The sequence below is a fragment of the Electrophorus electricus genome, chromosome 19 (assembly GCF_041902795.1).
Source record: "Electrophorus electricus isolate QZ-2024a chromosome 19, ASM4190279v1, whole genome shotgun sequence".
NCBI classification, from domain to species: Eukaryota; Metazoa; Chordata; class Actinopteri; order Gymnotiformes; family Gymnotidae; genus Electrophorus; species Electrophorus electricus.
This window is the reverse complement of record NC_137515.1, coordinates 1,125,425-1,139,747: the sequence shown is the minus strand read 5'-3', so window position 1 is coordinate 1,139,747 and position 14,323 is coordinate 1,125,425. Positions and strand designations below refer to the sequence as shown.

The following is a 14,323-nucleotide window of genomic DNA, read 5'->3' as shown; positions in this document are numbered from 1 at the left end:
ACATTTACTTAATAATGAATATTTAAATATTACTGATAGTTTGTTGCAACAGATTTAGATGGGTTCTCTCCAAAAATAAACCAAAAAGAGATGGCTAGAGCTGGTATATTGTCGGTTGTTGCCAATGACAATTTTGACCCTTCTTATACTTAGGCTGTAGTTTAAATGCACCATGGACAGTCCGATAGATAATATAATAGTATCACCACTGTTTCAATAGTTCACATAAACGGTTTTATGAAAACTATATTAATAATTGCAATAAAATAAAAAGTTTATAGGTATGTTACTAGGTAGCAGGTTAATGGAAATTAAAAATAAATATAATTATAATCTGTCTCGAAGAATGCGTATTCAGACCTCAAATGCAGTTCATGAATGTTAGTTTTATAACTCTACTAGCAATAGGAGCGCCGACAAACGCTTGTGCACAACGCGAACGTGACTGACGGTGCTGAGTATTATTGGCATTTAAATGCTCACGTGGTGTCTCCCCTTGAATGACTTAAAAGTACAAACATGGCGGTGTGCGACTGTACAAACTAGCTCGGGCGACATACAGTAAGTGCAACGCCAGAAGGTTTACGGTTTTTTTTTTAAGCATTAAACAGACCAGCTGTCTTAAGTAGCATTGGAATGCCTTCATCATACATCGTCTGGAAGCCGAGAAGTGTCAAGAAAAAATAGGCTTCGCTTATCTTGCTCAACCTCAAAGGCTGCAACATCGCTGAAAACAACAAGGATAAAGGAGGCTGAAATGAACGGGGTATGTTACAATACCGTCTCACTCCACAAAGTCATTGTTGGATTAATGCCACCTTAACCTGGCGTTGGTGAAAGGTCTTGGCTATCACTTGCTAGCTGGCCTGTTCCAGTATAGCTAGGTTAGCTAGCACAAGCTCAGTTATCGAGGCGAACTAACTGTTATCTCCATTGTTTCAGTCACACCTAGCTCGCAGCTTCGCGAAACAGACCAAATGGTTTACATGGCATATTTTTACACTGCATTTTCAGCAGCGCTGCTGCACCGCAGCTCACTGGCTGAAAGAGAAAGGACAATGTACAGAAACGTGCGGTGTCGAGCAGTGACGACACTTTATAGGCCCCGCAGCCGCGTGGGCGTGTTCACACGCTCCATCAGCGAGAACGCTCGCATCCTTTCACATTTTAACCAGCCGGTTCGATGCTGTCACATAACCGTGTGTTTTCAGAAACGTTTACCATCCTTAAGTTCTCGTTTTTGTGCATGTTGCTTGTTTTTGACAGAGTAAATGGTTGTGTTTACTGCACCGATCAGGATGAAGCCTGATGTCGCAATACTAGTTAGCTATGGTTTGTTAGGTTATATATTATATATCGTTGCCAGTTATGTCACTGGCTGTCTTTGTTTATGCAAAACACGTTATCAGATGACTTGGACTGACCTTGTGTTTCAGGACGTATTATGCAATGGACATTCTCCACTACAAAGTTTCCTCAGCCACAGTTCCTCAAAGGCACCCCATTGTGAAGAAATCTCTGTCAAACTCATCCAGGATGGGAAATCCTCAAGACTTTTTTGCACACAGACTGAGACACAGAATAACTGTATGTATAAGAGTAACATTTGATTTGTATTTCACACAGCTTACACAATTTCACTCAGATTTACACTTTTGATTAACATTGTTTTGCTTTTTTCCTTGTTTATTTTATGTGACCTTGGATGCATCACGGTTTAGTTTTGCTCCCCTGCTGTACAATAATTCACTGATGTATTTGCACAAAAGATCACTGATGTTGTTTTTTTGTATTAAAAACACCTAAACCTTGTCTGCTTCATGCCTCTTTCTGTCATACAGCAAAGAGATCCAGTACTGTAAACGTCACTCTTCCTAAAATCACCGTGAATGAAGACCTCCAACATCCAGCACACCAAGCAGAAGAACAGACGAGGAAGCTGCACTGTGTGCAGGCCCATATTCCTCCATCCTCTGAAGCCGCTCACGAGAACCACAGTGCTCGCTCTTCTTGTTCGAGGAAACCAGTCAGTTATAAAATGAAAGTGAAGAAATTTTCCAAGAAAGTGTAAGGCTATGGTTTCTCAGGCTTTAAAAGTGTAACATATTTAAAAAACCAACAAACACAATGAGACAGACCGAAATGTATTCATGATGTATTCTGTATTTTCCTTTTCAGTTCAGAGAGCAAGAATTCCAATAACCGAAAGGTCACAGACTACTATCCCATACGGAGAAGCTCGAGAAAAAGTGAAACTGAATTAAAGGTAACATTCATATAAATAACTATCTCAAATTCTGTATTTATGAGGTATTTCTTAAAGCTGATGTCTTCCACCCATTCCTGTTCCCAACAACCTAACTTGTAGAACTGTTAGGATGGAATACAGGGAAACACGGCTTGGCTGTGGGGCCTTTTAAAGCCTGGGCCGAGGAACGTCTCACTGACTCAGTGGATGTCTCTGCCTCAGTGTTCGCCTGTGCCTCATACACACTTCTTCTGTTTCAACAGTGTCAGGAGAAGAAACAAATAGATGAGCTCATCACAAAAGGGACAGAGAATGGAATGATGGTAAATACAAGTGACTCCAGACCTGAAGGAAGATCGGTTTCCAGAACTTTCTAATCGACTTGGCCGTGTTCTCCATAGGTCAAGTACATCGAAGGAAAGGGGAGGGGAGTGTTTGCCACCCAGAGCTTCCAGAAAGGCCAGTATGTAGTGGAATATCACGGTGATCTGTTGCTGAAAACTGATGCCAAACAAAGGGAAGCTGTATACGCACAAGACCCTGCAACTGGCTGCTACATGTATTACTTTCAGTATCTTAGCAAAACATATTGGTAGGTTATAGTGCCACACCTTTTTCACTTTCAAATGATAATGCAGTAAATGCAATAAAAGTCCTTGCCTTGTATATTTATTATATAACCTTTATTATATATATTTTTGTATCCTTCCTGGCTTTTCTTTAGTGTGGATGCCACAAAAGAAACTGACCGCAAGGGAAGACTCATCAACCACAGTAAAAATGGAAACTGTCAGACCAAGCTGCATGACATCAATGGAATACCTCACCTGATTCTCGTGGCCTCCAGAGATATAGAGGAGGGTGAGGAGCTGTTGTACGACTACGGCGACCGAAGCAAAGCCTCGATAGCGGCTCATCCGTGGCTCAAACACTGAGGAACTAAGAGATGCAAACTAACAACTTGTTTCTTAAGTAGAGTTTTTAATGTAATTACTGCCTTAGAAAACTGAGAATGTTTAGGGTGTAGTATGTGTTTGGGTGTGTGAAACAGTGACTTAAACACATTTAGGTTACGGTACATATTCTACATGTTCTACATGATACTTTTAAAATATTTATCTTGCTATATGACTTGCTAGTTTTGACACGTTTCTTTTTTTGTATATTTTCTATACTTGTAGAACAGTGCTTCCAAAGCATGCAGTTGTAGTCCAACTTTATGCATTTTTTATAAGACATTTTCTTAAGCCAGTGTATAGTAGTTAGTGGCTTAGCAATAAATATTTATGATGCCCAAACCTTTTCTGTAGAATGCAAGAGATGCTTCAAAGAGCCATGTTTTAAAAGCTTGGGATAACTGGACGGTATTGCCACCTCCCTCAGCCTAATCTGGAATCTTAACATTTTACAGTGTTGACTGTGTAACTTCAAATATTTGGACAAATCTGTACCTGATGTCGAGTGTGAGGCACCAAATAATCCATCAAAAAGTATTATGTGGATTCTGTATTCTGGGTTAGAGGTGATGTTTAATAAAATGGTTTTATGCACAGTTTTGGCTGTGACACTGTATCTTTTTTTGTTGTTATTGAACATAAATAGCTTTCGATTGTACGTTTTATTCGCTTAGAGAGTGATTAATGATTCTAATCCAACAAAACGTTAGACTAAAAACCGATTAATTAAAAAGCGCGTAGTCTCCCGGACCTATTACGCGGGTGGAGATTCTTCACGGAACTATGAAAGTGTGGCACGTTGGAAAACTTCGTGACATTAGGTACCCGTTTTCCATTATTTTGGATGTGTGGCAACATAAATCGTTTTTTGCATTGTAAGTTAGCTACATTTCACAGTCACGTTCAGCAAGATATATTAGTATTCTTAAACGTTTTAAATGGAGATCGATGTTATTACAATTAACTGATTGGGTTACTGTGCTAATTGTTAGCTAGCTACACTAACGCTTCCTTGCTCACTAGCTACATAAATGAGCTTTTTCACATTTTGGCTGTACTGGGATTTCTAGTTTGATAGTAGGTTAGCTGGCTATTCGATTACTCTTACTTGCGATGTAGCTGTTTACAGGACTGAGGTTATTTTGTAAACGGGCGTACAATCTACTCAGCTAGTGATCTTAGCTAAACGTCTAACTAAACCCGAACCAAACCGCTGAAGTCCCGGGTCAGTCCAGATCTGTGAGATAATTATAATTATTGGTATCATTAGACATTCTTAATTCTTTCAGTATATGACCTTCGACATTAACGTCGGTTGTCTGTGCAGTCGTGAGCGTCTCGAGCACCCTGCTGTAACACTGCAACCCAAGTGGCCTTTTGTGTTAAACTGGCAATGTCAGCATAACCCAGCTGGATACGTTTTTAATGCCCGTGTGCTGTTTTGTGGGTCTAGCTGTAGGTCCTTCACTGCCTGCCTGTGGTCCATGTTTGCATAAAACCTCTAAAACTCTGTATATGTTTCAGAATATGAATGAGTGGAGTCCTCTGGCTAAGGTCTACGACCCCCTCAAGGCTGGTAGTATTGACAGTACTGACTTGGAGCCCCATGACAGAGCGGTATGGAGGGCGATGAATGCCCGTTACCAGCCCAACAAAGGCACGGTGGGGGATGCACAGCTTACTCTCTTTGTCGCGCGGCTCAACAAGCTGACCACCCAAGAGGATCTTCAGAACCTATTCTCCAAATTCGGAGACATCCGCCGAGTCCGACTCGTCCGAGACACAGTCACAGGCTTCTCCAAAGGGTACGCCTTCATCGAATACAAGGAGGAGCGTTCTCTAATGAAGGCCTGGCGAGATGCCAACAAGATGGTGGTAGATCAGAACGAACTCTTTGTGGACTTTGAGCAAGAGCGCAGCCTGCAGGGCTGGATCCCCCGGAGACTTGGCGGGGGGCTGGGAGGGAAAAAGGAATCTGGACAGCTGAGGTTCGGCGGCCGGGACAGACCGTTCAGGAGGCCGATCAGCGTGCCTGGGGCGGCACCGCAGGGCAGAGCCACTGAGCGCAGGAGGGACGAGAGGATGAGGGACAGGGACCACGGACGACGGCGGGACCACAGGGGTGAATGGGACAGAGGGAGCGAGCGTTATACTCGAGACTACAATAAAGACAGGAGGGACTCCAGGCGATGCGGGGAAAGGAGCAGCGCAAGAGAATCAAACAGCAAAGGAAGACGGGAGATATCGGGATTCTTACAGAGTCTGAAAAAAGACCTACACTGACCTGAACAGTAAAAAGCTCAAACGTTGTTATTCAGCATATTGTAACCATACACACAAGATTTCAAAGAGCATAACGAATAGTTGTGTATTTCTTTTTGGAAATGAACCTTCACTCCAGAGTTTATTGTTAAAAGGTTAAACTCATAAGGCAGACTAACAATTTCAATGTGTATGATTAGTTTCTAGTATATGGTGAAATACCTCCAACTTGATGCGTAGAGAACCGGAGTTTTAAAAGTAATGTAAACATGCCGTACTGCTGCCTATTTGCAGTATGACACAAAACCAGAAGTGTGAAATGTGTCTGGATAACACTAAGGTGAATAATTCCTGTTTCAATTTGTGTTACAAAAATTATCCAAGTTGCTTAACTATGTACAAAAATCACCATGCTGTACACTGTATAAAATACTTTAATGGGCAATGAGATTAAATTATGAAACATTCCCCTTTGCACTGAGAGATTTTTTGCTTAAGATTTTTTCCTTTAATATGTTTCTGTAGTACAGTATCTTTTAGCATTTCCAAACTGTGAAAGGTTTTTTTAACCACACTGAACAATAATACTTTTAGAAACACTATAAAAAAAAGCAGTAACGGAGTCCAAACCCACAAGGCTGTTTCTACCAGTGTGTCTTGCCCAAGCTGAACTGGCATCTTGGTGCTTCAACAGCTGTTCTAACCAGTGAAGGCACCAGGGAGTTGGCGAACATGCAGAACGGCTGGAGGACACTGGCTGATGACCTCTGGGCAGGTCACGACGTCTTTAAAGAGGACTCTGTGGCGGCACTGGGCCATAATCCCAGACTCTACATCTCCACTCAGAGTCCTGCACCTTCAGCATCTGTTCACTTCATTTTAATGTGGCAACATTACTGTGCAAAAAATGTCATCACTTTTCACATGTGGGCAAGGAAACATCAGGAAATGTCACACTGTACTGGCAAGGTACCATCCTTCTGTGGGCATGGCAGCTGGCAATAAAAACAGATTTTATTTAATTGCGGGCAAGTGACTTTCCATTGGCCACTACATGATATAATTTAGTCTGAACTTAAGAATGTCATTCATTCTCACCGTCCAATCTCAAGGCACATCGACATGGTCTGACTTGCCCAGCCCTTCTGACTGTGTATCTCACCAAACATCTGTCGCAAGTGTTCTATTATTCAACATGCTCTATTTACAGTAACATGGTAATTTAGTATTCCGATATAATATTCTAACGAGGCACACAAAAAAAGTGAAATAACGCCTGCCATCCCATTCCCTTTGGGATACGTCGCGGTTGAATGTTGAACAACCATATTTCAGTCTAAACTGTCCCATTGTTCTCTGTCCCTTTGTGAGTTGTGACATGATCCACTAATGGCGCAGCTGTTGGGTGTAATGGGGGTGTGAGTGAGGCTTGTCATGCGGTGGAGATTAGAGATCAGTGGGTTACATGTGCTGCAAAGCCTCCTGGGCCTGCTCTGTGTAGGCGTCGTCCTTGCCGGCCCAGGAGCCAATGCCGTCGTCAAGCTGTGCCCCGCTCCTCGGAGAGCTCCGCCTCTTGTCCCGGGAGAAGAAGCTAAACCTGAAAGAGAATGATCAGATATTATAGCTACCACGTTTCAGATTACAGAAAGACAACGTTTTGGATTTAGTGTTGGAATTTTGGACATACGGCTGTATAGCGGGATCAACCAGTGTGACCAGTATGCTTTCAAAAAGAACTTACAGTTATTAGAGCACAATTGAATCACCCATTGATCACTTTGATAATCAACAATGTTACATGTCATGAACTTAACATGTGAGCAGTCACAAGATACAGTAGTGCCTAAGACATCTCAAGTTTCAAGTTCGGTTTATTTGTCACATACATAGTCATACACAGTATAACTCACAGTGAAATGGTTGACCCACTAATTGCCTTTAAAGCCCTTCTTCTTCATACTGTGCCTCCATTAGCTGAATTTCTAGATTTGCTAGTGTCTGTTTTCCAGTGATCTCACATGGTCCACCTCATGTAAACCTTTCAGATAAATTGCGTAAGCCATTTGTCTCCTGGTCAGCCATACCAGGAAAACATGAAGGTGCTAGTTTGGGCTAATCATTGTTAGGGTTTTAAAACACTCGGCAAGACAGCCGGACAGTTAGGTCACAAGTGTTAGCATGTGATCAGAACCAGGAGGAGAGGAAAAGGTGCTTTATTCTGACTGGCTGATTCTAATAAACCTCCTGCTGACAAGTCCCAGATAGCCCCACAATCAGCCAATCAGAATACAGATTTGGATTGTGAGTGGCTTCAATAGGAGGTGAGGAAGGGTTGATAAGCAGGTGGGGCATGCAACACCAGCAGACGAAGGGCTAGAAAGTGTTAACAACAGTGAGAAAGAACAGAAAGGTCAACCACCGAAACATGGTCGTACAATGGAAATAAGTCGTCTGATTGGCTGTAAAGTGGGGTCATCTGGAATTAACCCAGCCGCCACCATCGGCATAATGGCTGTGAAGATCCTGTTACAGAGAGGCACAGATATGGAGTATTAAGCAAAGAGGGAACACAAACGCATAAACAGCTCCACTCTATCATCCGATCCCGGAACGCTGCCTAGCGATGTCTCCTGTTCGGGGAAGTGCAGACACGGCACCTCTGACTAGTGATATTCTTCTCTGTTGTTTACCTCTTCCATAATACTACACAACACTGAAACCGGGAATAATACTGACCATGCCTTAATTGATTTTAGTGACACAAAAACTGTGAATGTGAAAAACCATACGAGAGGCTGTTGTGCCCTTGTGCCTGTACCAGTACGTTCAACTAGTTCAGTTTGAAGTCCAGGCCACTGACGAGCTCTGTCACAGCTTAGGTTATTCGGCTTGTGTCCTGGTCTATAATCTGTTTTCACCAGTCTGTGGGATTCTTAGTAGATTCTAAGTAGTTTTACAAACGGAAGGCTTGAGCTCTCCTGGCCTTGTTTTCTGCAATAAATATCTGATAGAGAGTGTGAGTGTGTGTGTGTGTGTGTGTGTGTGTGTGTTCGGCAGTGAGAGAAACACCTAGGCAGAAAGAATTTCACAGTACGCACAAGCGCTTTATGCCAGACTCTGGCTGAGCACCAGCTCGTGGGCAGGGTCTAAGAGCATGGGTGTTGTCTGGAGTGGGTGGATCTGTTTCCTCTTCATGCTCTTCGCTAGGAAAAGAGAACACACGAGTTTAAAAGCCAAACGTATAATCAATACTTGACAGCTTCACAAAGCATGACTGGACGCATTTTACAAAAACGCATGCCTCTGAACCAAACAGAGAGCTCCTGCCAATAATTATTTTAACATCTAAGAAAAGTCCCTAACGTATGAATCTGTGCAATAAAGGTTAGCTTCAGCTTTGGAATTTTCACGAGAGCACAACAGCACATGAATATCGTTTGCCGATATTTTGAGCAGCCGGTCCAGAGTGAACGTGCTAACCTCTTGTAATACGCCATTTCCTCCTGCAGCATGAAGACTTTGGCCTTGAGTTCATTTCTCTCATGGAGAACATCTCGCAGCTCTTGCAGGGTAAAGCGCGGCCGATTTGGGTCTTTTGGATCCAGACCCCCCTCCTCTTCAGACAGCGCCTCCTGTTGGGAGCACTGTAGGTCAGCAACAACGCATGTACTCACTCTTAACTGGCAAGGGCTGGGTGCTTTGGGGTGTTGGTACAGTACAGCGTGAGCCTTGAATTATTTCACGTAGTGCTTAGGTTATTATTCTGCACAAGGAAGGGTTAGAAAGGCATTCAGTAATAGCAACTCGAAGGAGGTCACTGACCTACAAATTACAAGTCACCTCAAGGCAAAACATGCACCAGTAACAAGGGGCAGAGCTTGTATTTCAAGTACATGGGTGCAAGTTAGAAACCCCAGACACAGGCTACAAAGCCCATATGAAGCACGTATAAAGCCCACTAACCAAACACACAGAACTGTAAATAAAAGCCCAGGCAAAACAAATAAACAAACAAAAACATTACTGTCAATATCCGAGCAGTCACACAAAAGGCGTTTAAAACAGGTGTTTAGAGCAATTACAAGCAGTATTTGGACAGGTTTAATGTATCGACCGTATCGGAAAAAGCACTGCATGATTCCATAGAAACGGCCCGTTTAGCCTGAGCGGGGCAGTGGGGTCTTTGGAGTCAGACCCTCTGCAGCTGTTGTTACTTTTAATGATTGAAAGTAGAAACCAGAATGATCTGAAACAGTGTCAAACTTATTTCTTCAACATAAAACGATAGGTCATGGTTTTAAAAACACTGCTTTCTGGAGCTCTGCTAGAGCCTGTAACAGATTCACAGACACATATCCCATATTTTGCAGTGACTTACTGGAACAACGCAAAACTACGTCACTGGATTACATTCAGTCATTCCATCATAACATCACTATACATGCATATTCATCACCATACATACATATTAATGAGCTTTTGTGCTCGTCAATATCAAGTATAATATCAAATACATACATTTAAGGTAGTCACATTTGCTAGTTTCTGTAATACATGTTAAAATGTTTTTTTAAAAAGTAGTTAAACAAATAAGTTCTTTCTGATTTTTTCACCATGCTGTTAATGTAGACAACACCTAGCCCTCGAGCTTCCACAGTGCAACAGGCACGCAGTAAAACTGTATAATGTTGTCTGTGACAACATGCATCCACAATTCAGCATGCAATTACAGATATTTCTGCTGTCTCAGCTGGCACACACACTCGGAACACACACCCCACTCCCACTCAGCCAGACTGGCTGAAATATCCGTGTTTTTGTGTAAAAGATGCCACTCACTGCATGGACCAACAAATCTGTGCTAATCAGAGTCAATCTCTCCTGATGCTGACAACCTTCTCGAGGTTGGCTTCACGCCTGCCACACACACACACACACACACACAGAGCCACGCACCCACCAGTCTTCAGCACGGGTGAACACTGGGAAGGAGGCGAGATTAGTTTCAAATCGTGCAACCCTGGCAAGCCAAAGGGTTACCCATAACAACACAGCCTCTTCCTCCTCCAGTGCCTCATCGTCTTCCTCATTCTCAGGTGGATGGGCTCGCCGGTCACATGGCGTGGGAGACAGAGGTTGCTGTCTGGACAGAGATGGCCCAGAAAGCAAACCCTAACACGGCAAGGACGAGAAAAATAAAGCTCCCTACGACTTTGGATGTTAAAGCTCGCAGTCCAAACCTGTCAAGGAAACACTGTGGCTAAGTGGGAAAAAAGGTTTCGCAAGCAAACAAATATGCTTTGAACAGTTTTTTAAAGACTCAGTTAAAAGGTAGAAGACTGTGTAGCAGGAACGTAAAGCACATCATTCCAGCCCAACTCATTATGACAAGCACGCAACACCTCCAAGAACCGTTGGCATTTTATAACTCCAGTTCAGGTGTGTGTGACTCACGTCAAGTCCAGCTAGCTGCCAGTCAGGGATGACATGAGGCTAGCAACATTAGATTTGGTTCGCCGTTAGTCATGTTTCCGTGGTGCTGAACTATCCCTTTAAATGCCTCCAGGCCTGGTTTCTGTTTTCTTGGCTCGCTGGTCAACCTGTGACTATATTTATCTACCAGCTCACCCTCGTCTCTTCTGTGACACGATGACGGTCTGATTCACTGTGGTCACGTACACGAGAACAGTACTGAATCATAAAATCCTCACGCTCATAAAAACCTTTGCACAGCATCGCTACTGTAGCGTGTGTTTAGTCTGCTGCCTTGGTAACCACTGAAATTAAAGGTTGGGGCAAATGATAATTCATAAATATAAACTTTTAAAGGACTACAGAAAACAGAGCAATAACATTGAAGATGATAAACACTGGAGAAACAGTGAGCCAGTTTCATGTTTATCATACAGGAATTCACTATACTCATAAATCCATAACTGATCTACCAATGCACAGGTGATTTTGTTTTTTCTACAAGGTCTCTGTGGATAATATTTCACATTTACAGCTTCTGAGAGACGCTTACAGACTTGGGAATAATTACCAGTATGACCGTACGTGCTCCCTTGGACTCGAACCCAGGACCATGGAGTTGCTAACCCCATCATCTCCCGTGTTTCCTGACCGGGAGAGAAGGCTCTCATACTAACCTGCGCGGGTGACGGCGGTGCCGTTGGTTCCTCGGCCCCGGCACCCTCGGCCCGGAGCCGCTCCCCAAGCCGTGTCACTTCCTGCCGCAGGCTGGCCAGCTCCTGTTGCCGGGCCTGGGCGAAGGCCTCTAGCTCCACCTTCTGCTCGATCAGTGCCTTGCCCTGTGCCTCCACCACCGTGATCTTGTGCCGCAGGTCGTGGTTGATCTTCATCAGCCGGCTCTGCTGCTGCTGGAGCTGGAGGACGCGGGGTGAGGCGGGAGAGGTCAAAGGTGCAAAGGTCAAGCGCGAGTTAGTCCTGCTAAGCAGATGGAACGTGCGAGCCAGCTGGTGACTCCTCTGGGCCACTTACCGCTTCGATGTCCTCGTTCTTCAGGGTCAGCTCCCGGTCCTTAGCACGGATCTCGTCCCTCTGTTTATCCACTACCTCCTTCAGCTTCATCATCACTTGCCTCTCCCTCTCTGACATACCTGAGCAACCCAACGCATTCTGAGAACCACAGCACATTTCTACATCTTCTTATGTCTAGATGTGGCTGGCAAAGGAATTCTTAAGATCTCAAAAGGCCTATCTGGCTAAACAAAAAAAAAAGATTTCAAGTCATATAAAAGTCTCTTTAACACATATATTATGTAATTCCCACCCAGCAGCATTTCTTATTGGACATTCTGGTCTTTTGTGATGTATTTCCTGCATTAGATTAGCACATATGTTGTGCTCTGGGACCCCACCGACGCTCAAAGCAAAACAGTTCCTCTTTAAGTGCCCCCGTGCGCTCTTTAAATAGATTTGTGACTATGAACCTCTGATGTGTGAACACACACACACAAACACACACACTCTGACACAAAAATAACCTACTGGTTCATAAACACACCTCCATAAACACATGCACTGGATATGTAATTTGTTTAATTTTTCGGACGGGATATGAAGCTTCATGCCTCTTCACACACTGCCGGTTGGAGCCATAATGGCACCAGGTTTGTGTAGACGGGGATACGGAGTGATGCAGATTGGCAGGTTGGCAGGACATTGAAGCATGGGGTGGTTCCGGCTCCGTGCTGAACGCCCCCGCCAGCCTCCACCCGGGGCACGTGAGGCAGTGGCCAGTACTGAGGAGTCTCTGTGCCCCCCCTGGACCCACTCCCACACTAATGCATCCTGGCAGCCCTTCAGTGGAACAGAGAAGGACTGCTTTGTGCAGCACAGTTGAACGTTGTTGTTTTTTTGTCCATCTCTAAATGGCCAAGAGAATGAGTATGTCAGCAAGTGTGGCTGTTTAGTGAGAGGAGGTTCACAAAGAGAATCACTGTGAGTTTGTGAAGAGCATATGGCAAATGACAAAAGACTGTAACAGGTAATTCAGCAAATGGCGGCTGTGTTGGTAAACTTCCTTCCCTGTGAGGTCTCTGTCCCCTGGTCCAACACACTGGAGTCACTCCTATTCAAAACCCAGCTGCAAGCTGCGGGCTCGGGCCAGTTGTTTTAGGAAGGTCACGTTAGGAATTACCTTCCTGCCTCTGAATATCCTCCTCTGTCATTGGACAGTCCTTGATTGACAGGTTGCTGAGGAGGGTCTTGTTTTCTTCTTGCAGCTGGGCAATCTGGGACAACAAATCTTGGGCTTCACCCCGCCACACATCCTCGACCAACTCCAGTTCCTGGGTTCACACACACACACACACACACACACACACACACACACAAAGTCCTTTCACTTCTTGTACATATGCTAAAATCTCTTGAGAATTCAGATCCATGCACCCTAATTAACTTAACGGTTAAGGATGTGTTATGAACCACTGATTTTTGATCACACTGCACTGCACCGCGTATGACTCGTCATTCCCGTGCTAACCTACTGTGCTTCTGTGAGTAGTCATAATGTCCCCCTCGCTGGCTTTCTAAGAGCTACTTTACAAATAAGCAACGTATAACGAAACACTGACTAGACGATACGCAGATCTAAATAAATCTGTAGTGTCGCGGCTCCTGGTGGACAGCTGCGTGACGCAGTGTCCCGTTCCCAAGGACCCACTTCGGAATCGGTCATTTCCTGCCACGATCGGGCGCTTTGCTTGGCTTTTGTTCTGGTTCCTACGGCGTCTCCGGTACACGGCGCACGCTGGCAGGTTTCCGGTGGATCACGCCGGTTACCTTTATGTGCTTCTTCTCCTTCTCCAGGCGGTCCGTGCGCTCCAACCGCAGTCTGTCCAGCTCCAGGCGCAGCTCGTCGGTCTCGGGATTGATGCTACTGCGGCTAACCAGGACCTCCAGGATTTCCAGGACCCGGACCACTTTGGGCATGAGTCGCGACAAAGCTTCGCAGCCGTACTGATCTATGATCCGCTCGAACTCCTGCCCCACGACCGCGGCGATGTCGTAGACGTCCATTACAGTTAAATCCGCCACGTTTTTCTCCAGCGCTGAGCCGAAGTCTTCCATGTCCGTTTCATCGGCAGTCTGCCCCGCGCACTCAGCTCTTATTTCTGCGCCACGGACGGAACTTTTGTAGCACCGAAACTTTATCGATCGGTTCTACGGGTAAAAAGAGGGAAGATCTTTCACGCTCTGCGTAATGCCACTTGATCGGAGCTGACGTTACCCTTAATATGTGCTAAATGTGACAGTGAGAACAGTTGTCCCAACGCCGTCCTGTTTTTCCTCCCGATTCTCTGGTGCATCGACTGCGCATGTCAGGGCC

The 14,323-nt window shown here is 44.6% G+C and overlaps 3 protein-coding genes across 15 annotated transcripts; 2 read left to right on the top strand and 1 right to left on the bottom strand.

Annotated features, from left to right (window-relative positions):
* Positions 1-491: 491 nt before the first annotated feature.
* On the top strand, positions 492-3,820 carry kmt5aa (lysine methyltransferase 5Aa). Its single transcript, XM_027020725.3, has 7 exons — positions 492-766; positions 1,437-1,587; positions 1,842-2,067; positions 2,179-2,266; positions 2,512-2,571; positions 2,650-2,840; positions 2,973-3,820. Exons 1-7 carry the CDS (start codon positions 758-760, stop codon positions 3,181-3,183), a joined length of 936 nt encoding a protein of 311 aa, XP_026876526.1. The 5' UTR covers positions 492-757; the 3' UTR covers positions 3,184-3,820.
* Positions 3,821-3,965: 145 nt separating this feature from the next.
* On the top strand, positions 3,966-5,933 carry snrnp35 (small nuclear ribonucleoprotein 35 (U11/U12)). 2 transcript variants are annotated; one of them, XM_027019712.2, is made up of 2 exons: positions 3,966-4,025; positions 4,729-5,933. In XM_027019712.2, exon 2 carries the CDS (start codon positions 4,732-4,734, stop codon positions 5,485-5,487), a length of 756 nt encoding a protein of 251 aa, XP_026875513.2. In that variant the 5' UTR covers positions 3,966-4,025; positions 4,729-4,731; the 3' UTR covers positions 5,488-5,933. The 2 variants fall into 2 exon arrangements, with proteins under 2 accessions (XP_026875513.2, XP_026875506.2); XM_027019705.3 differs by having other exon boundaries at positions 3,996-4,079.
* rilpl1 (Rab interacting lysosomal protein-like 1) lies at positions 5,883-14,305 on the bottom strand. Of its 12 annotated transcripts, none has more exons than XM_081702644.1 (9): positions 13,777-14,305; positions 13,130-13,280; positions 11,968-12,086; positions 11,616-11,852; positions 10,507-10,638; positions 8,947-9,098; positions 8,565-8,669; positions 7,886-7,989; positions 5,883-7,063 (listed from the first exon to the last, which is right to left on the bottom strand). In XM_081702644.1, exons 1-9 carry the CDS (start codon positions 14,062-14,064, stop codon positions 6,798-6,800), a joined length of 1,554 nt encoding a protein of 517 aa, XP_081558770.1. In that variant the 5' UTR covers positions 14,065-14,305; the 3' UTR covers positions 5,883-6,797. The 12 variants fall into 12 exon arrangements, 11 of the variants coding, with proteins under 11 accessions (XP_081558770.1, XP_081558771.1, XP_026875485.1 ...); XM_027019684.3 differs by having other exon boundaries at positions 6,870-7,063; positions 7,902-7,989; positions 13,777-14,304; XR_014118706.1 differs by having other exon boundaries at positions 7,011-7,063; positions 7,902-7,989; positions 10,507-10,706.
* Between the last annotated feature and the right edge of the window lie 18 nt (positions 14,306-14,323).

Excerpts from the sequence above, each read along its gene's own strand:
- rilpl1 (XM_081702644.1), bottom strand. The coding sequence starts at position 14,064 with ATGGAAGACTTCGGCTCAGCGCTGGAGAAAAACGTGGCGGATTTAACT. Across the intron at positions 10,639-11,615 it reads CACCGCCGTCACCCGCGCAG|GGTTTGCTTTCTGGGCCATC; the intron begins GTTAGTATGAGA and ends TTGCCGTGTTAG. Across the intron at positions 8,670-8,946 it reads GAAATGGCGTATTACAAGAG|CGAAGAGCATGAAGAGGAAA; the intron begins GTTAGCACGTTC and ends CTCTTTTCCTAG.
- kmt5aa (XM_027020725.3), top strand. Across the intron at positions 1,588-1,841 it reads GACTGAGACACAGAATAACT|CAAAGAGATCCAGTACTGTA; the intron begins GTATGTATAAGA and ends TCTGTCATACAG. Across the intron at positions 2,267-2,511 it reads AAAGTGAAACTGAATTAAAG|TGTCAGGAGAAGAAACAAAT; the intron begins GTAACATTCATA and ends CTGTTTCAACAG.
- snrnp35 (XM_027019712.2), top strand. The coding sequence starts at position 4,732 with ATGAATGAGTGGAGTCCTCTGGCTAAGGTCTACGACCCCCTCAAGGCT.